The 20918-nt window shown below is 49.1% G+C and overlaps 1 protein-coding gene across 1 annotated transcript; it reads right to left on the minus strand.

The window, feature by feature from the left end:
* Positions 1 to 5060: 5060 nt before the first annotated feature.
* LOC308135353 (WD repeat-containing protein 37-like) lies at positions 5061 to 20596 on the minus strand. Its single transcript, XM_080503282.1, is given in 16 exon segments — positions 5061 to 5650; positions 5736 to 5850; positions 7066 to 7200; positions 7644 to 7785; positions 8926 to 9088; positions 9090 to 9164; positions 9261 to 9337; positions 9564 to 9608; positions 11284 to 11355; positions 11452 to 11554; positions 11556 to 11588; positions 15271 to 15335; positions 15432 to 15527; positions 16561 to 16657; positions 18322 to 18477; positions 20446 to 20596. Coding segments are annotated over 15 exon segments (1491 nt in total). The 5' UTR covers positions 18463 to 18477; positions 20446 to 20596; the 3' UTR covers positions 5061 to 5518.
* Between the last annotated feature and the right edge of the window lie 322 nt (positions 20597 to 20918).

Here is a 20918-nt window from a genome sequence, read left to right on the forward strand (position 1 = left end):
AACGCCAGCGTCTGAAATATCAGGGTCTGAAATATCGACGTCTGAAATATCAACATCTGAAATATCAGGGTCTGAAATGTCGACACCTGAAATATCAGGGTCTGAAATGTCGACACCTGAAATATCAGGGTATGAAATATCAGAGTATGAAATATCGGCGTCTGAAATATCGGCATCTGAAATATCAGGGTCTGAAATATCAGGGTCTGAAATATCGGCGTCTGAAATATCAGGGTCTGAAATATCAGGGTCTGAAATATCGACACCTGAAATATCAGGGTATGAAATATCGGCATATGAAATATCGGCGTCTGAAATATCGGCTTACGAAATATCAGGGTCTGAAATATCGAAGTCTGAAATATCGACCTCTGAAATATCGACTTCTGAAATATCGACGTCTGAAATATCAGGGTCTGAAATATCGACATCTGAAATATCAGGGTCTGAAATATCGACATCTGAAATATCCTATATTCCTATATCCCTATAGGAATATAGGAAACTAAACCGACCTTCAGTTAACTTTCGATATCTAAACTTTTTACTACAAAATAAAATCCTAACTATCTAAACAAATAGATCAAAGTTTTATTTTCACTACTTTTACATGTTGACTTGAGATCAAAGAACCAAAGTCGTCCCTCAGCGGCTCGGCTTCAGTTTGAAAACTCAGCAGATCAAACGTGTAATCCAGGGTCCTGATGACCTGATTATTGTAATCTGATTACCTGAGGCGCCCCCTAGAGGCCGATGTGACCTGTAACGTGGAGTTCAGACGTGATTTTGTGTTGTTCAGTGTTTCCAGACAGTTTTCTGCCTTTGATGTTTGTTTTGTTTTTCTTCGTCTCGTCAGTGAACTCGTCCTTCTTCGTTCACCTGAAACACGAGCTGATTATTACTATTATTATTATGATTATTACTATTAATATTATTATTATATAAGAATATATGTATTTTATAATGCCCATTAATATTTTTCTCACCAGAAATAAATGATCCTATTTGTGTTTGTTTTGACTTTTGATTAAACTCCAATTGACACAACAAACACTTCAATCACAAAATAAAGGAGGAAGATGCTCTATAATCTGGATTAGAGGAGGAAGATGCTCTATAATCTGATGTTAGAGGGGTAAGATGCTCTATAATCTGATGTTAGAGGAAGATGCTCTATAATCTGGTGTTAGAGGAGGAAGATACTCTATAATCTGGATTAGAGGAGGAAAATGCTCTATAATCTGATGTTATGGGAGGAAGATGCTCTATAATCTGATGTTAGGGGAGGAAGATGCTCTATAGTCTGGATTAGAGGAGAAGGATGCTCTATAATCTGATGTTAGAGGGGGAAGATGCTCTATACTCTGATGTTAGAGGAAGATGCTCTATAATCTGGTGTTAGAGGAGGAAGATACTCTATAATCTGGATTAGAGGAGGAAGATGCTCTATAATCTGATGTTATGGGAGGAAGATGCTCTATAATCTGATGTTAGAGGAGGAAGATGCTCTATAATCTGGATTAGAGGAGGAAGATGCTCTATAGTCTGGAGGCGGTGAAACACTTTTAAACCTTTTAAATAGTGAAAACAAAAAGTGAGTCACTGGCCGCCATGCAGAGCCGTACCCAGAGTAGTTACCGACGATCAGAAGTAATCCGATTACAGGAGCAGAGTGAGATTAAAACACCGGCGAGGCGAAAGTTCAACGACACAAATGGTTTATTTTAATCCCACAGACACTCGTTTTCCTCGTCACACAACTGAAACCCACATAGGTGCGTGGCAGCGGAGCCGCCCAATCAGTGAGAAGGGGGCGTGGCCTGTCCATTCAGTGTGAAGTGGGCGTGTACTGTCCATTTCGTGTGAAGGGGCGTGGCCTGTCCATTTAGTGTGAAGGGGGCGTGGTCTGTCCATTTAGTGCGAAGGGGGCGTGGCCTGTCCATTTAGTGCGAAGGGGGTGTGGCCTGTCCGTTCAATGTGAAGGAGGCGTGGCCTGTCCATTCAGTGTGAAGGGGGCGTGGCCTGTCCATTTAAAACGGTTTAAAACTGAACGTTTTCTGTTAAAAATCAGTGGAAAAATGAAAAAGTGGCTCAGTGTCGCTAGAAAAAAGATGCAGTTAATCTGCTGAAATGTTTGTTTGCGTGAAGAAAACAAGATGAACACACACACACACACACACACACACACACACACACACACACACACACACACACACACACACACACACACACACACACACACACACACACACACCAAACTTCCTGTGCAGACATATTTTCAGGATAAAGGATCGTCACTGTAAAATTTGTTTTTCCATCTTATAGCAATTTTTTTTTAATTCAAAATTCATTCTGGTATTTAAATTTAAATAAAGACTTAAAATTGTAGATTTATCAAGATTAAAGGAAAAAAAAGACCCAAGTTTACGAGTAATGAATTCAAAATGTAACTTTTTTTTAACATTTAATTTCATAAAGCATTATTCCGCTAATGCTGATCCATTTAAAACGAGTCAATATTACTGAAAGAGTTCAGATTTTAACCATAAATCACATTTTGTTTTTAAACGCAGAACCTGCACATCCAGCAGGTCGTTGACGTTCGTGTATTAATGAAAAAGAATCAATGAAACGAGAAAGAATAAATCGTAAAACTGCTGAAAATGTTTGTTTGTGTGATGAAAGGAAAGTAAAAGGAGGTTTGACTGGAACATGTTCCTGTGTGGGAGTTTATTTCAGAATAAAAGCACCTCTATTGGAGAAACTTGGACAAACGTTCACACGGAAATCAACCGACGAAGTCCTCAAGTTAGAAAAGCTAAAAAAAAAAAATGTTCTTTTAAATGTTGCAGCTAAAAAAAAAACACTGTGCAGCCGGACTGTCTTCATATATTACTATGTTATAACTGGTGTGTAACAACCCAAACCCTTCTGGCTGGACTGGTTCTGGTCCTGGTCCTGGTTCTGGTTCTGGTTCTGGTCCTGGTTCTGGTTCTGGTTCCTCGTCTGGACGACTCAGACTTCTTTTTCAGGATCTTCTGGACGTCGTTCATCAGCAGGTTAAAACGATTCCACTGTTACAAGTCTGATGAGCAGATTGTTCTCTTGGCTTCATTCTCTGGTCACAGCGGGTGAAGAGGGAGAACCGGGGGGGAGAACCGGGGGGAGAACCGGGGGGACAAGCGGAGGGAGAAGCGGAGGAAGAACCGGGGGGAGAACCAGAGGGAGAACCGGGGGTAGAACAAGAGTGAGAAGCAGAGGAAGAAGTGGAGGGAGAATTGGATGGAGAACCAGAGGGAGAACCGGGGGTAGAACCAGAGGGAGAACCGGGGGGAGAACCGGGGGGAGAACCAGAGGTACGACGGCTCCCCCTGCTGGTGAACGCAGGTCACGTTCAGTCTGTTTGCTCAATGACGCCAGTTTTAATTTAGAAGAAGAGGAAGAAGAGGAAGAAGAGGAGGAAGAAGAAGAGGAAGAAGAAGTAGAAGAAGAAGAAGAAGAAGAAGAAGAAGAAGAAGAGGAAGAAGAGGAAGAAGAAGAAGAAGAGGAGGAAGAGGAAGAGGAAGAGGAAGAGGAAGAGGAAGAGGAAGAAGAAGTAGTAGAAGAAGAAGAAGAAGCAGAAGAACTTCCTGTGTGAGTTATAGATATATACACACTAGACGCCGCAGCGCCGCCATCTTGGATAGGTCTCCTGCTGCTGCCAGGTTAGCAACACCTCATTTTATAGCTGAGGGAAAGTTCTATCCTGTGGAAACCTTGTGGGGAAATTATTTTTTTAGGGGGGGGGAGTGGGGGGGTCTCCCATGTGACAGAACTTTCCCTCCGCTTTAAAACAAGGTACAACTTGTGTCGCTACCTGGACTAGCAAGCGAGCTACAAATGCTTTAGTGGATTTTCTAGGCTGGATCTTTACGTTGAGCAGAGCAGGAGACCTCTCCAAGATGGCGGCGCCGTGAGGCGTCCAGTGTGAGTGACGTTCAGGAGCGACTGGGAACTGGGAAGATTCCGACTTCAACCCAAACATTCCCAGTGAAGAAGTTTTCCTGAAGCCGATAGAGTCGGACGCCGTCGCAGCGCGGAGCTTTTCAGAATGGGCGCCGGACATCAAAGTGTCCTTCAGATGTGGCGGCGTACAGAAAGCGAGTGTCCCTGAACGCCTCCTGGGGGGTTTTGAGCAGCTGCTTCTGCAACGGCAACGCAATAATGCAACTTTGCAAAAAAAGGCAGCGATTAAAAGTTCGACACCACACACACACACACACACACACACACACACACACACACACACACACACACACACACACACACACACACACACACACACACACACACACACACACACACACACACACACACACACACACACACACACACACACACACACACACACACACGTGGTTTCGGTGGCAGTGACAAAGCGAAGCAGCGACAGCAAAACGCATCACGACACTCCTGTTCTGTTGTTGTTTGTCTTCTTCTAGTTACCATGACGACACGGACACGTTTCCCACGACACTCGGGACTAAAGGGAACTGCGATTCTCTAGAAAAAACACGTCGTTACAATCAAACAGAACAGGTTCGACATCACATCTTCAGCGGTTTATCTTCTTTTTTAACGAAATGAAATGAGAAGTTGTCTGGCGGCTCCCGGGCTGCATCTTCATCATCATCATCATCATCATTATTGTTATTATTATTGTTATTATGAACGTCCTCCTCTCTGTATGTAGGAACACACGTCTCCCCTCTAGCAGGTCATAATGTTGTGGCTCACGGAGATTAGATATCAGGACATCAAACATGAAGATCAAAGGACTTTTCTCCTCTTTCACTCCGTCCAAGGAGAGGAGGAGGAGGAGGATGAGGAGGGTGGAGGAGGGAGGGGGGGAAGAGGAAGAGGAGGAAGAGGAGGGAGGAGGAGGAAGAGGAGGAGGAGGGAGGGTGGAGGAGGGAGGGGGGAAAGAGGAAGAGGAGGAAGAGGAGGAGGAGGAGGGAGGAGGAGGAAGAGGAGGAGCAGGAGGGAGGAGGAGGAGAAAACTACACTTCTCAGCTGATGGAGAAGATGGAGGGAGGAGGAGGAGGAGGGAGGGGGAGGAGCAGGAGGAAGAGGAGCAGGAGGAAGAGAAAGAGGAGGAGCAGGAGCAGGAGGAGGAGGAACAGGAGGAGGAGAGGAAGAGGAGGAGGAGAGGAGGAGAAAACTACACTTCACAGCTGATGGAGAAGATGGAGGGAGGAGGAGGAGGGAGGGGGAGGAGCAGGAGGAGGGAGGGGGAGGAGCAGGAGGAAGAGGAGCAGGAGGAAGAGAAGGAGGAGGAGCAGGAGCAGGAGGAGGAGGAACAGGAGGAGGAGAGGAAGAGGAAGAGGAGGAGGAGAGGAGGAGAAAAACTACACTTCACAGCTGATGGAGAAGATGGATGGAGGAGGAGGAGGAGGAGGAGGGGGGAGGGGGAGCAGCAGGAGGAGCAGCAGCAGGAGCAGCAGGAGCAGCAGGAGGAGCAGGAGGAGCAGCAGGAGGTTCACTTCTCCTGCAGCAGGGCGGGGATGTTGATGTTCCAGCCAATCGCCTGCCGGTCGAAGCCGCAGGTGAAAAGATTGCAGGTGGAGTTTTCTTCACACCAGGTGGAGCAGCACACCATCCTCTGGTGGCCCTGACACACACACACACACACACATGGTTCTCAGAGGGTTCTCAGAGGGTTCTCAGAGGGTTCTCAGGCGTGGCGCTCCACTGACCTGTCTGTTGCTCCGGGGCAGTCTGGCCAGTCTCACTGCCGACATGTCGAACAGCCGGACCTGACGGTTGTCGTGAGGAAGAGCCACGATCTTCTGGTTGGTCGACACGCTGATCCTGAGAACCAGGAACACCAGGAACACCAGGAACATCAGGAACACCAGGAACATCAGGGACATCAGGAACACCAGGAACACCAGGGAACATCAGGAACACCAGGAACATCAGGAACACCAGGGAACATCTGTCATCAGCTGCAAGTGAGTGTTCTACCAGGTGTGTGTTCTACCAGGAGTGTTCTACCAGGTGTTCTACCAGGTGAGTTCCACCAGGTGTTCTACCAGGTGAGTTCCACCAGGTGTTCTACCAGAAGTGTTCGAACAGGTGAGTTCTACCAGAAGTGTTCGAACAGGTGAGTGTTGTACCAGGTAAGTGTTCCATCAGGTGTGTGTTCTGCCAGGTGTGTTCTACCAGGTGTTCTACCAGGTGTTCTACCAGGTGAGTTCCACCAGGTGTTCTACCAGGTGAGTTCCACCAGGTGTTCTACCAGAAGTGTTCGAACAGGTGAGTGTTGTACCAGGTAAGTGTTCCATCAGGTGTGTGTTCTGCCAGGTGTGTTCTACCAGGTGTTCTACCAGGTGTGTTCTACCTGGTGTTCCACCAGATGAGTGTTCTACCAGGTGTTCCACCAGGTGAGTGTTCCACCAGGTGTTCCACGAGGTGAGTTCTACCAGGTGAGTTCTACCAGGTGAGTTCTACCAGGTGTTCTACCAGAAGTGTTCGAACAGGTGAGTGTTGTACCAGGTAAGTGTTCCATCAGGTGTGTGTTCTGTCAGGTGTGTTCTACCAGGTGTTCTACCAGGTGTGTTCTACCTGGTGTTCCACCAGATGAGTGTTCTACCAGGTGTTCCACCAGGTGTTCCACCAGGTGAGTGTTCCACCAGGTGTTCCACGAGGTGAGTTCTACCAGGTGAGTTCTACCAGGTGTTCTACCAGAAGTGTTCTAACAGGTGAGTGTTGTACCAGGTGTGTTCCACCAGGTGAGTGTTCTACCAGGTGTGTTCCACCAGGTGAGTGTTCTACCAGGTGTGTTCTACCTGGTGTTCCACCAGATGAGTGTTCTACCAGGTGTTCCACCAGGTGAGTGTTCCACCAGGTGTTCCACGAGGTGAGTTCTACCAGGTGAGTTCTACCAGGTGTTCCACCAGGTGTTCTACCAGAAGTGTTCTAACAGGTGAGTGTTGTACCAGGTGTGTTCCACCAGGTGAGTGTTCTACCAGGTGTTCCACCAGGTGTGTTGTACCAGGTGAGTGTTCCACCAGGAGTCCTCACCTGTTGACGGCGGAGTCAGTGCGGATGGTGGCGATGGGGGACCTCATGTTCTTCAGGTCCCAGACCTTGACGGTCCGGTCGTCACTCCCAGAGACCACGTTGTCCCCCAGGGTGAAGACGGCCGACGTCACGGTGCTGCGGGAGGAAAGAAGGTGGTGCTGCAGCTCGTCAACACCGCTGTGCTACATCACTTCCTGTTGACGCTACAGAGCGGCCATCTTGGATAGGTCTCCTGCTCTGCTACACAGAAAGCTCCACTGAAACCGCCGCAGCTCGTCTTCTGCTCCAGCTAGCGACACACGCTAAACCTCATATTGAAGCTGAGAAGCTCGAAAATGAGCTGCGATGATTTTATTCTCATAAAAATTAAAGAAAAACTAAACAAAACAAAACAATGTAATTTCCGGACTATAAGCAGTAAGTTAGCAGTAACAGGCTTCCTGCTGTGAAGACGGCAACAAATTACTTATTGCTTTAAACAAAAATTCAAAAATGCAATTCTGCAGTGAAAATCCTGCCGCAATACAACGTGTGTGTGTGTGTGTGTGTGTGTGTGTGTGTGTGTGTGTGCCACTGACTCGGTGTGTCCCTGGAACACGTTGACGGAGTGGATGGACGGGTCCCTGAAGTCCCACAGTCTGAAGGTGGTGTCTCTGGAGGAGGTGACCACCAGGCGCTGGGTGGGGTGGGTGCAGCAGTGGGTCAGCTCCTGGTCGTGACCTGGGGGGAGACGGGGGGATGGGGGGGGGGGGCAGTTCTGTAGATTGGTTCTGCAGCTTTTAGCTCAAGATGAACCTTCTGTTTTTCTCTTTGGAGACGTCTTTCTTTTATGAGACGTTTTTCTTTGTGGAGACATTTTTCTGTTTGAGACGTTTTTCATTTTGGGGACATTTAATTTTTTGGGGACTTTTTCTTTTTGGAGACGATTTTCATTTTGGAGACGTTTTTCTTTTTTGAAACGGGTTTTTTTGGGGGACGTTTTTTGTTTTTGGAGACCTTTTTCTGTTTGAGGGCGTTTTCCTTTTTGGGGACGTTTTCCTTTTTGGGACGTCTTTCTTTTTGGGGACTTTTTCTTTTTTGGGGACTTTTTCTTTTTGGAGACTTTCTTTTTGGAGACGTCTTTCTTTTTGGGGACTTTTTCTTTTTTGGGGACTTTTTCTTTTTGGAGACTTTCTTTTTGGAGACGTCTTTCTTTTTGGGGACATTTTCTTTTTGGGGACGATTTTCGTTTTGGAGACGATTTTCTTTTTGGAGACGATTTTCTTTTTGGGGACGATTTTCTTTTTGGGGACGTTTTTCATTTTGGGGACATTTAATTTTTTGGGATGTTTTTCTTTTTGGGACGTTTTTCTTTTTGGAGACGTTTTTCTTTTTGGAGACTTTTTTTGGGGACGTTGTTCTTTGTGGGGACGTTTTTCTTTGTGGGGACGCTGTCCTTTGTGGGGACATTTTTCTTTGTGGGGACGTTTTTCTTTGTGGGGACGTTTTTCTTTGTGGGGACGTTTTTCTTTGTGGGGACGTTTTTCTTTGTGGGGACGTTTTTCTTTGTGGGGACGTTTTTCTTTTTGGAGACTTTTTTGGGGACGCTGTCCTTTGTGGGGACGTTTTTCTTTGTGGGGACGCTGTCCTTTGTGGGGACGTTTTTCTTTGTGGGGACGCTGTCCTTTGTGGGGACGTTTTTCTTTTTAGATACTTTTTTTGGGGACGTTGTCCTTTGTGGGGACGTTTTTTCTTTTTGGGGACATTCCTTTGTGGGGACATTGTTCCTTGTGGGGACGTTTTTTCTTTTTGGGGACATTCCTTTGTGGGGACGTTGTTCCTTGTGGGGACGCTGTCCTTTGTGGGGACGCTGCTCCGTACCTGTGAGCGAGTGGACGAGCTCCGACGTCTCCACGTCGTACAGGTTGGCGGCTCGGTCCCAGGACGCCGTCACCACCTGCTTCCCCCCCACCAGCCAGTCGGCGGCGATCACCACCCCCTGGTGGCTGCGCAGGGTGGTGGAGGCCAGGCGCAGGGAGGGGGGGGTCGCTGGGCCCCTCCACCTCGCCGTCCACGTCGTCCTTGTCCGAGAAGTCCACCTCGTCTTCGCAGGGCGTCTGCTGCTGTCCACGGAGAGGACGAAACACCGGGTGGGGGGGGTCAGTCCCCCACAACTGTGTGTGTGTGTGTGTGTGTGTGTGTGTGTGTGTGCTCACACTGACGTCGGAGACGGGCTGGGGGGTGGGCAGCTGCACCAGGTACCTCCAGATGTGGGCAGTTTGGTCTCCAGATGCTGAGGAGGACGAGGACGAGGACGATTCAGGATTTGTTTGTAAACTTTCCGTAAAAACAGCAGGAAACAGAAAAAGTCGAGCAGAAACGTCTTCACACGCACTGAGACGTGAGGAAAACTTTTAAAAAATACACGTGTTTCTGCGGTACTTTCTCTGCTGCACCCGGCGGGGGGGGGGGGGGGGGGGGGGGGGGGAGGGGGGGGTGAGGGGGGGGGGGCGGGTTACCTGTGAGGGCGACCTGCTCAGTGGGGTGGAACTTGATGGAGTTCACTGTGGAGACAGAGACTGTAAAGTAAATATACTGTGGAGACAAACTATAAATATACTTTGGAGACAGACGGTAAATATACTGTGGAGACAAAATGTAAATATACTGTGGAGACAAAATGTAAATATACTGTGGAGACAAAATGTAAATATACTGTGGAGACAGAAATTATAAATATACTGTGGAGACAAAATGTAAATATACTGTGGAGACAAAATGTAAATATACTGTGGAGACAGAAATTATAAATATACTGTGGAGACAAAATGTAAATATACTGTGGAGACAAAATGTAAATATACTGTGGAGACAAAATGTAAATATACTGTGGAGACAGAAATTATAAATATACTGTGGAGACAAAATGTAAATATACTGTGGAGACAAAATGTAAATATACTGTGGAGACAAAATGTAAATATACTGTGGAGACAGAAATTATAAATATACTGTGGAGACAAAATGTAAATATACTGTGGAGACAAAATGTAAATATACTGTGGAGACAGAAATTATAAATATACTGTGGAGACAAAATGTAAATATACTGTGGAGACAAAATGTAAATATACTGTGGAGACAAAATGTAAATATACTGTGGAGACAGAAATTATAAATATACTGTGGAGACAAAATGTAAATATACTGTGGAGACAAAATGTAAATATACTGTGGAGACAGAAATTATAAATATACTGTGGAGACAAAATGTAAATATACTGTGGAGACAAAATGTAAATATACTGTGGAGACAAACTATAAATATACTTTGGAGACAGACGGTAAATATACTGTGGAGACAAAATGTAAATATACTGTGGAGACAAAATGTAAATATACTGTGGAGACAGAAATTATAAATATACTGTGGAGACAAAATGTAAATATACTGTGGAGACAAAATGTAAATATACTGTGGAGACAAAATATAAATATACTGTGGAGACAGAGGCTATAAAGTAAATATACTGCGGAGACAAAATATAAATATACTGTGGAGACAGGAAACTATATCAAAAACTTCTCCATCACTGTCACTGACACAGTACTTTGATACAAGATGGTAGCAGGAGGTGGAGATGAACCACACTGACGTCTGTCACTTTACATTTCACCGGCCAAGTTCTGTGCTGCCCTCTAGTGGTGAAGAGTATTTATACATGATTACTCTGCAACACACTGTCGCTGTGAGAACAAAGGTTTTTAGAAAAAAATGTGAAATGTGATAATTTCCCACGACTCAGCTGACGATCTGGAGGAAACACCAGTGTGCCGCAGAGCAGTGGTTGAAAAACACTGATTTATATGTATATGTATATATATATATATATATATATATAGACTACTGAGTGGTGTGACTCAGGATTTTTCCAAACAAAAAAGTGTTCCTTGGCTCAAAAAGGTTGAAAAACACTGATCTAGATCAATCGTGGTTCTTTCCTCAGGAACCGTCCCATCAGGACCAGGAACCAGGAAACCAGGATGTTCTAGACGTTCGTCCACTAACAGGAGAAGAGAACTTCAAGCAGTGACGCAGTTTTTCTCCTGCTGATGGAGGTTTTTGAGGAAACAACGTGTCAAAGGGGTCAAACTGCAGACCCCCGGTGGGTCTGGACTCCTGGAGTCTAGAACCTGGACCGTGGACCGGACCGTACCGGACCGTGGACCGTACCGTACCTGAGCCCTGATGGCCGGTGTATTTGAGGAGGCACTTCCCCGTCTCGATGCTCCACAGCATGGCGGTGTGGTCTGTGGGTCAACAACAACAACAACACCGTAAACACCCGCTGCGCCCAAACAGGAAGTGACGGTGGGGGGGGTGGGGTGGGGGGGGTCCCGGCTCACCGGCGGAGGCGGTGCCCAGAACCACCGGCTGGGTCCGGGTCACGCTCAGGTCCCAGATGCCGTCCCGGTGTCCGGCGTACTCGCGGACCAGCTGGCACACGGCCCCGGGACGTCGTGGCCTTGAAGCTGGACACGATCTGCCGGGAGACAAGGGAGCGCCGTGAGCCGCGGGGGGGCTGTAGGGCTGTAGGGCTGCAGTAGGGCTGCAGTAGGGCTGCAGGGTCCGAGGCCGGACGCAGACGGAGCCGCTGCACCCGCCACGTCAAATCTCTCTGGTCTCGTCCTACATGTCTCTAGGTCCGGGGGGTCGGCAACCTTTAATGCTCAAAGAGCCACTTGGTCCCGTTTGCCACTGAACTCTGTACACATTTTATTTTGACAGTCCCACAGGAAGACCACGCCAGGACGACACGACACACAAAACCTTCTTCACTGCTGGTTGACGACTTACAACTAATAAACTTAAACTACATGAACTGAGCAACAAAAACACTACAAACCTAACATCACCCCCAATAATTACATTTAAAACACCGCAAACAGAAACTCCCAGAATGCATTGCAGCTCTCAGCTCCTTTATCGCTCCACATTATTAAAATGGAAGATAAATGTGGAGATGTGGATTGTTAGAACCATGAGTGTGATGGTGTGTCTTTAATGTCCTGTAGTTGTTGTGGAATTCACTAGAATGTTCCGTCACTCTCAACAAGTCTGGAATGAACCTCCTGGAACTGTGGGCTTTTACTGTGAAAGGTACAGGAAGCTCCCAGCTTCAGACACCAGTTGAGTCGCTGTCATGACCTGCAGCCGCAATTCTACGTTCTTCATGCTTTTATTGTTGTAATGACGTCACGTCGCTGCGTCGTTCACGACCCTACATTTGACCACTCTTTGTAGGGGGGACTGCGCTCTGGGTGGCCTTGCCTCCTTACGTCCCTCTCTGGGTGGCCTTGCCTCCTTACGTCCTCTCTGGGTGGCCTTGCCTCCTTACGTCCCTCTCTGGTGGCCTTGCCTCCTACGTCCCTCTCTGGGTGGCCTTGCCTCCTTACGTCCCTCTCTGGGTGGCCTTGCCTCCTTACGTCCCTCTCTGGGTGGCCTTGCCTCCTTACGTCCCTCTCTGGGTGGCCTTGCCTCCTTACGTCCCTCCAGGATGAACTGCAGTGGGACGGAGGCTCCAGGAGCCGTAGTGAGGGATCAAAGAGCCGCAGTGGAGGGATCAAAGAGCCGCAGTGGAGGGATCAAAGAGCCGCATGGCTCCGGAGCCGCCGGTTGCCGACCCCTGGTCTAAGTCCTCTGACTCCGTTAGAGACACGGACCAGGACCAGGACCAGAAACCAGGACCAGGACCAGGACCGGGACCAGGACCGGGACCAGGTCCAGGTCCAGGTCCAGGACCAAGTCCGTCTCTAGAGCACTGAACTGTCCCTGAATTCTGCTGATTTGACGGTTTGCGGGGCGGTGCGGGAGCTCGGTCTGCAGCGGGGGGGTGGGGGTAGGGTGGGGGGGGGGGGGGGGGGGGAGGGAGCGGCAGAACTGAGGGAACAGCGAACAAGCGTTCATTCACTTGGGTCCTGGCAGGAGGAACAACCAGACCCTCAACAACCAGACCTGTTACTGTCAGTGCAAACTGAGAGAAAACATCTGGGGGGGGGAAGGGGACGGGAGGGCTGGGGGAGGGGAGGGGGGCTGAGAAACGGGTGAGTGGTGTTTAATCCAGGTCGTCAGGTGTTTACATTAAAGATGGGGACGATACAGACGAGACCCTCCGGAGGTTTGGGGAACAAACCGCTAAATAAGTTCCAACTGGAAGAGCAGATAGAGACACGTCATCACCTGTGTGTGTTGTGTGTGTGTTGTGTGTGTGTGTGTGTGTGTGTGTGTGTGTGTGTGTGTGTGTGTGTGTGTGTGTGTGTGTGTGTCACCCCCCCCCCCTTCTTCTCTTGTGATTAATTGCATCAGTGTGAATGGATCTTTTCATTTGACAGACATGATGGAACACAGAGCAGAAGGTTTAGAACCGGTGAGGATTGAGGAGCAGCAGCGGAGAGGAGGAGCAGGAGGAGGAGGAGGAGGAGGGTCAGGGAGGAGGAGGAGGAGGTGGGTCAGGGAGGAGGAGGAGAGGGGGGGAAGAGCAGGAGGAGGAGGTGGGTCAGGGAGGTTCAGGGAGGAGGAGGAGGTTCAGGTTCATCTCTGTACATTAGAAAGGATGTTGGTTACAACAGCACCCACTAGTGGCGCCACATGAAAACTACAAGGTTTTCAATGTTACTGTGTAATATTATTATTATTAATGTCATATTATTATTATTGATGTAATATTATTTTTATTGTGTTATTATTAATGTAATATTATTTTTATAGTGTTATTATTAATGTAATATTATTTTTATTGTAATATTATTTTAGAAAATAGAGTAAATAGAAAATATACAAATAGTGATTCTATACAGTGATTCCTCAGCGTGGCGTTGAGGCGTTAAGAGCGTGAAGAACGACGAGGAGACGAGGAGGCGAGGAGCAACAAGAGGAGCAGCAGGAGGAGCAGCAGGAGGAGCAGCAGGAGGAGGCGTTACTGAGACGAGGGACAGTTTGTCTCTCGTCCTGGACTGAAGAAGAGTCAAGCCTACATTTGAACGACCAAGTCTCTGGGGGACGGAGCGTCCTCACCCGGCCGGGGCTGCTCAGGAGGAGGAGGAGGAGGAGGAGGTGGAGGAGAGAGGAGAGGAGAAGGAGGAGGAGGAGAATGAGGAGAATGAGGAGAGGGAGGAGCAGGAGGAGGAGGAGGAGGAGAATGAGGAGAGGGAGGAGCAGGAGGAGGAGGAGGAGCAGGAGAATGAGGAGAGGGAGGAGAATGAGGAGGAGGAGCAGGAGGAGGAGGAGAATGAGGAGGAGGAGGAGGAGGAGGAGGAGCAGGAGAATGAGGAGAGGGAGGAGAATGAGGAGGAGGAGCAGGAGGAGGAGGAGAATGAGGAGGAGGAGGAGGAGCAGGAGGAGGAGGAGCAGGAGGAGGAGGAGGAGCAGGAGAATGAGGAGAGGGAGGAGAATGAGGAGGAGGAGCAGGAGGAGGAGGAGAATGAGGAGGAGGAGGAGGAGGAGAATGAGGAGAGGGAGGAGCAGGAGAATGAGGAGGAAGAGAGGAGGAGGAGGAGAAGGAGAATGAGGAGAGGGAGGAGAATGAGGAGGAGGAGAATGAGGAGGAGGAGGAGGAGGAGAAGGAGAATGAGGAGAGGGAGGAGAATGAGGAGAGGGAGGAGAATGAGGAGGAGGAGAATGAGGAGGAGGAGGAGGAGGAGAATGAGGAGAGGGAGGAGAATGAGGAGGAGGAGAATGAGGAGGAGGAGGAGGAGGAGAAGGAGAATGAGGAGAGGGAGGAGAATGAGGAGGAGGAGGAGAATGAGGAGGAGGAGAGGGAGGAGAATGAGGAGGAGGAGGAGAATGAGGAGAGGGAGGAGCAGGAGAATGAGCAGGAGAATGAGGAGGAAGAGAGGAGGAGGAGGAGAAGGAGAATGAGGAGGAGGAGGAGGAGGAGGAGGGGAGGGAGGAGAATGAGGAGGAGGAGGAGGAGGAGGAGGAGGGGAGAAATGAAACGTTACCCATGAGTCTCCGCCCCACAACTCCCAGCTGGTTACGCTGAAGTTGCGGGATCCAGACACTCTGGCATGGCAAGAATTTGAACGCGGCTACGAGCAGAAGAGAAACGGTGAAACACACAACGAGCAGCCGGAGGGTTTGGAGTCACCATGACGACGACGACGACAACCAACCACATGACGACAACAGGTGGAGGCGGAGGCGGAGTTGGAGGCGGAGCCACTCACCTTGCTGGTGGAGGCCTTGTAGGTGGTCTTCAGCTTCTGGGACAGCTGGCTGGTGCTGTGACTCGCTGGAAGACACCAGGGCAGCGGTCAGGAGACGTACCAGGGTCAGATGGGTGGAGGGGGGGGGGCGGAGGAGGGGCGGAGGAGGGGGCGGGACTCACCTTTTGTCTTCAGGGCTCCTTTAGCTAAATCTGCTCCCTCCAGAGTTTGTCCTTCGCCGGACATACGGTCGTTCAGCGTGTCGATCTCTCTGCGCACTGGAAGGAAAAACGCATGACGGAGGTGACGGAGGTGATGCAGGTGACAGAGGTGATGGAGGTGACGCAGGTGATGGAGGTGACAGAGTTGACGGAGGTGATGCAGGTGACGGAGGTGACGCAGGTTCACTTCTGCAGCCGGCCGGTGTTTCGGTTTCACTGGTGTCCCTGCTAACTGGTGACCTCTGGCAGCAGCCGATGTTAAAACAAGACAAACGAACGCTGCAACACTTTTAATGGAAATGTGGTTCAGTGGCCTCCAACACAACTACACAACAACACAATAACACAACACATCTACACATCTACACAACACAACTACACAACACATCAACACAATAACACAACAACACAATAACACAATAACACAATAACACAACAACACATCAACACAATAACACAACAACACATCAACACAACAACACATCAACACAACAACACATCAGCACAACAACACATCAACACAATAACACATCAACACAACTACACATCAACACAACAACACATCAACACAACAACACATCAGCACAACAACACATCAACACGACAACGTAACAACACAACAACACATCAGCACAACAACACATCAGCACAACAACACATCAACACGACAACGTGACAACACAACAACACATCAGGACAACAACACATCAACACATCAGCACAACAACACATCAACACAACACAACACATCAACACAATAACACAACTACACAACAACACATCAACGTGACAACACAACACATCAACACAACAACACATCAACACAACTCCAGGACGGGTTCCGATCGTGGTTTTTTAACGTCTGCAGTGAAAAGCAGACGCTGGAGGAACGAGGTCACCAGTTAGCATGGGAACCAGTTAATCCGAAACACCTCCTGATACTGGTCGCGGGTCGTTCTGGTTTGTTGTCCAGTGTCAGAAGTGAAACATCGTGCACAGCCTTCCACTGGGGTCTGGCCCCAACCCTCGGACTCCAAACATGTCAAAATAAAAGCTCGCTGAGTTAATGTGGCGGACGAGCGGGACTCACACTCCAGGTTCTCGATGTAGAGGTTCTCAAACTCCCTCTCGATCTGACTGAACAGGTCCAGCAGGTTGGTCCTCAGGGGGGGGGGCAGTTTGGAGTCCTGGGGGCGACAGAACAACCAGCAGGTGGCGCCGTCATCACCGCTGTACGCAGACGTTCTACATCACCGTACACAATAACCTGCAATGACACAAGTTTCCTCTCCAGAACCAACACCGGGTGTTTTAATGTGAAAAGCCTGAACTCCTGCTTCAGGGTCAAACATGAAGTATTCAACAGAGAATTGTAGCAGGCGAGCGAACAGTGCTAACAGTGTTAACACAGTGATAACACAGGGCTAACAGTGATAACAGGGCTAACACAGTGCTAACAGTGCTAACACAGGGCTAACACAGTGCTATCACAGTGATAACAGTGCTAACACAGTGATAACACAGTGCTAACAGGGCTAACACAGTGATAACACAGGGCAAACACAGGGCAAACACAGGGCTAACACAGTGATAACACAGTGCTAACACAGTGCTAACAGTGCTAACACAGTGCTAACACAGTGATAACACAGGGCTAACACAGTGCTAACAGTGCTAACACAGGGCTAACACAGTGATAACACAGTGCTAACACAGTGATAACAGTGCTAACACAGGGCTAACACAGGGCTAACACAGTGCTAACACAGTGATAACACAGGGCTAACACAGTGCTAACACAGTGATAACACAGTGATAACACAGGGCTAACACAGTGATAACACAGGGCTAACACAGGGCTAACACAGGGCTAACACAGTGATAACACAGGGCTAACACAGTGATAACAGTGCTAACACAGTGATAACACAGGGCTAACACAGTGCTAACACAGTGCTAACACAGTGATAACACAGGGCTAACACAGGGCTAACACAGGGCTAACACAGTGATAACACAGGGCTAACACAGTGATAACAGTGCTAACACAGTGATAACACAGTGCTAACACAGTGCTAACACAGTGCTAACACAGTGCTAACACAGTGCTAACACAGGGCGAACACAGTGCTAACAGTCTTAACACAGTGCTACCACAGTGATAACAGTGCTAACAGTGCGAACATAGTGCTAACATAGTGAGGGAGCGACTTCCTGTCTCTCTGAACTCTCGCCCTGTAACATGAATGCTACCAGAACAGCTCGGGTCGTTCAGACGACAAGAAGTCGTTGCTACGGAAACACGTGCGAAGACAAAACTCCCGGGACGCTAATAGAACCTCAGCTACGGCAGAGCTACACCAGTAGAAGCTGCTCTAACGTTCTACGTCTAGCAGGAACTCACCTCCGTCCTCAGCAGAGAGTCCAGAGTGTCGGAGGACTGGACCGGCAGCCGGAAACACAAAGGTCATGAAGGGGGGACGGGACCGCCTTTCATACAGGTCTGAATCAGGACCCGGTCCCACGGGTCCAGGTCTAAATCAGAACCCGGTCCCACGGGTCGGGTTGAGGGACGACGGTTTGAAACACGACGTTTTAAGGGACGACGTTTTGAGGGACGATGTTTTAAGGGAACGACGTTTTAAGGGAATGACGTTTTAAGGGACGGCGTTTTAAGGGACGGCGTTTTAAGGGACGACGTTTTAAGGGAATGACGTTTTAAGGGATGGCGTTTTAAGGGACGACGTTTTAAGGGAATGACGTTTTAAGGGACGATGTTTTAAGGGAACGAAGTTTTAAGGGAACGACGTTTTAAGGGAATGACGTGAGGACGTGCGGCGTCCGTCCTCACCTGTCCGTCCAGGACGTCCCTCTGCAGGCCGGAGCGCTCCTGCTGCTCCGTGCTGTTGGTCCTGCGGATGGACAGACTGTGGGACTTCCTCTTCTGCTTGGCCTGCCGGGCGGCGCCGCTGCTGCCGCTCTCCACCGGCATCGCTCCGCCGGAACCCTGGGGGACAACGGCAGAGGACAGGGAGGACCGGGTGAGGACAGGGCGGGAGATGTGTCCCGGGAGGAGGAGGGAGGAGGGAGGCGGGAGGAGGGAGGAGGGAGGAGGGAGGCGGGAGGCGGGAGGAGGCAGGAGGGAGGAGGGAGGAGGGAGGAGGGAGGAGGGGGGAGGAGGGAGGCGGGAGGCGGGAGGCGGGAGGCGGGAGGCGGGAGGCGGGAGGCGGGAGGCGGGAGGCGGGAGGCGGGAGGCGGGAGGCGGGAGGCGGGAGGCGGGAGGCGGGAGGCGGGAGGCGGGAGGCAGGAGGAGGGAGGAGGGAGGAGGGAGGAGGGAGGAGGGAGGAGGGAGGAGGGAGGAGGGAGGAGGGAGGAGGGAGGAGGGAGGAGGGAGGAGGAGGGAGGAGGAGGGAGGAGGAGGGAGGAGGGAGGAGGGAGGAGGGAGGCGGGAGGAGGGAGGAGGGAGGCAGGAGGAGGGAGGCAGGAGGAGGGAGGCGGGAGGAGGGAGGAGGGAGGAGGGAGGAGGGAGGAGGGAGGAGGGAGGAGGGAGGAGGGAGGAGGAGGGAGGAGGAGGGAGGAGGAGGGAGGAGGGAGGCAGGAGGAGGGAGGGAGGAGGAGGGAGGAGGGAGGCAGGAGGCCGCGATGCTCTTGGCAGCAGCGACGTGTGAAGAGAATCAGACGGTCGGAGTAACTGAGCCGCTGTGGATTTTGTCAAGGTGAAGCTCCGGAGACACAAACTGAGAAGAAAACGTGGGAAAACAATGGCAGCAGCTCGTCCGCCTGCTGGAGACTGTGGGACACTGGGGGAGACTGTGGGAGACTGTGAAAGACTGTGAAAGACTGTGAGACACTGGGAGAGACTGTGAGACACTGGGAGACACTGTTAGAGACTGTGAAAGACTGTGAGACACTGGGAGAGACTGAAAAAGACTGTAAAAGACTGTGAGACACTGGGAGAGACTGAAAAAGACTGTGAGACACTGATAGAGACTGTAAAAGACTGGGAGACACTGGGGGAGACTGTAAAAGACTGTGAGACACTGTGAGACACTGTTAGAGACTGTAAAAGACTGTGAGACACTGATAGAGACTGTAAAAGACTGTGAGACACAGTGAGAGACTGTAAAAGACTGGGAGACACTGTTAGAGACTGTAAAAGACTGTGAGACACTGATAGAGACTGTAAAAGACTGGGAGACACTGGGAGACACTGTTAGAGACTGTGAGACACTGTAAAGACTGTGAGACACTGTGAGAGACTGTGAGACACTGTTAGAGACTGTAAAAGACTGGGAGACACTGGGAGAGACTGTAAAAGACTGGGAGACACTGGGAGACACTGTTAGAGACTGTGAGACACTGTAAAGACTGTGAGACACTGTGAGACACTGTTAGAAGGAAACATGTTCAGCTTCACTCCACAGACGCTGCAGAGTTCCTAACAGGGATTATTTCTGGCTTCACGTGCAGCAGAGCGAGTCTCAGCTCGTTCTCTACATCGATTAAAGCTACAAACGAAACACATGGACATTTAATTCACGTCCAAATTGGCAAAGAAACAGGAAACTGTCGCACATTCATTTAAAAAACATTCAGTAATTTGAACAATTCAATTCCTGCGGGGGCTGTTTTTACCTTCATGTATGTGTGTGTGTGTCTCTGTATATATGTATTTCTATTTCCATGTGTGTGTGTGTGTGTGTGTGTGTGTGTGTGTGTGTGTGTGTGTGTGTGTGTGTGTGTGTGTGTGTGTGTGTTGCCCTGAAGATGTCAGTTCACCGCTCCAAGCCTCCTCTTACAAAACAGACGCGATGATTAAAAACACACTTACCGGCGAAAACATCCTTTAATAAACTCGTAGTGAACGTTAGCATGTTAGCTCCGCTGCTCAGCTGTGCCGCTAGCCCGCCGGAGCTAACATGCTAACGATTACCCTTCAGAGGGTGAAGAACAACACAAGAATAAAACAACTTACAGTAAAGTCTACTTCTGCTGAGGTTGACTCCTGGATATCGTCCTCAAACTGGCCCGTGTGAACATTTTCTCCCTTCAGTTAAGGCGACGCAGGTTTTGTGTAAAAAAAACAAAACCAAAATTGACATTTAATAAGCCGCTACGAGGTAAAGGAGCCACTTCCGGTGGAGCTCCTTCGCAATAAGAGAACAGGAAACGCGTTGGATAGACTTCAGGGTAAAAGCACCAGACTCAGAGTTCATCCCAATAAAGGCTTTAAAATATTACAGCCAATTAGTTTAGAAAATAAAAATCGTATTTAAAAAAAGATTATAATTATGTAAGATGTAATGTTAATGTATAAAATATATATAAAAATAGCACAATAAACCAAAAATACATCCTCAATTTTGTAAAAGAGTAAATTAAATCCAATTTACATTTTTCTATCAAATTGAGGCCCAAAACCAATCAGAATCAATTTTATTTGGAGTT

Source organism: Blennius ocellaris, assembly GCF_963422515.1.
Source record: "Blennius ocellaris genome assembly, chromosome: 10".
In the NCBI taxonomy this organism is placed as follows: Eukaryota; Metazoa; Chordata; class Actinopteri; order Blenniiformes; family Blenniidae; genus Blennius; species Blennius ocellaris.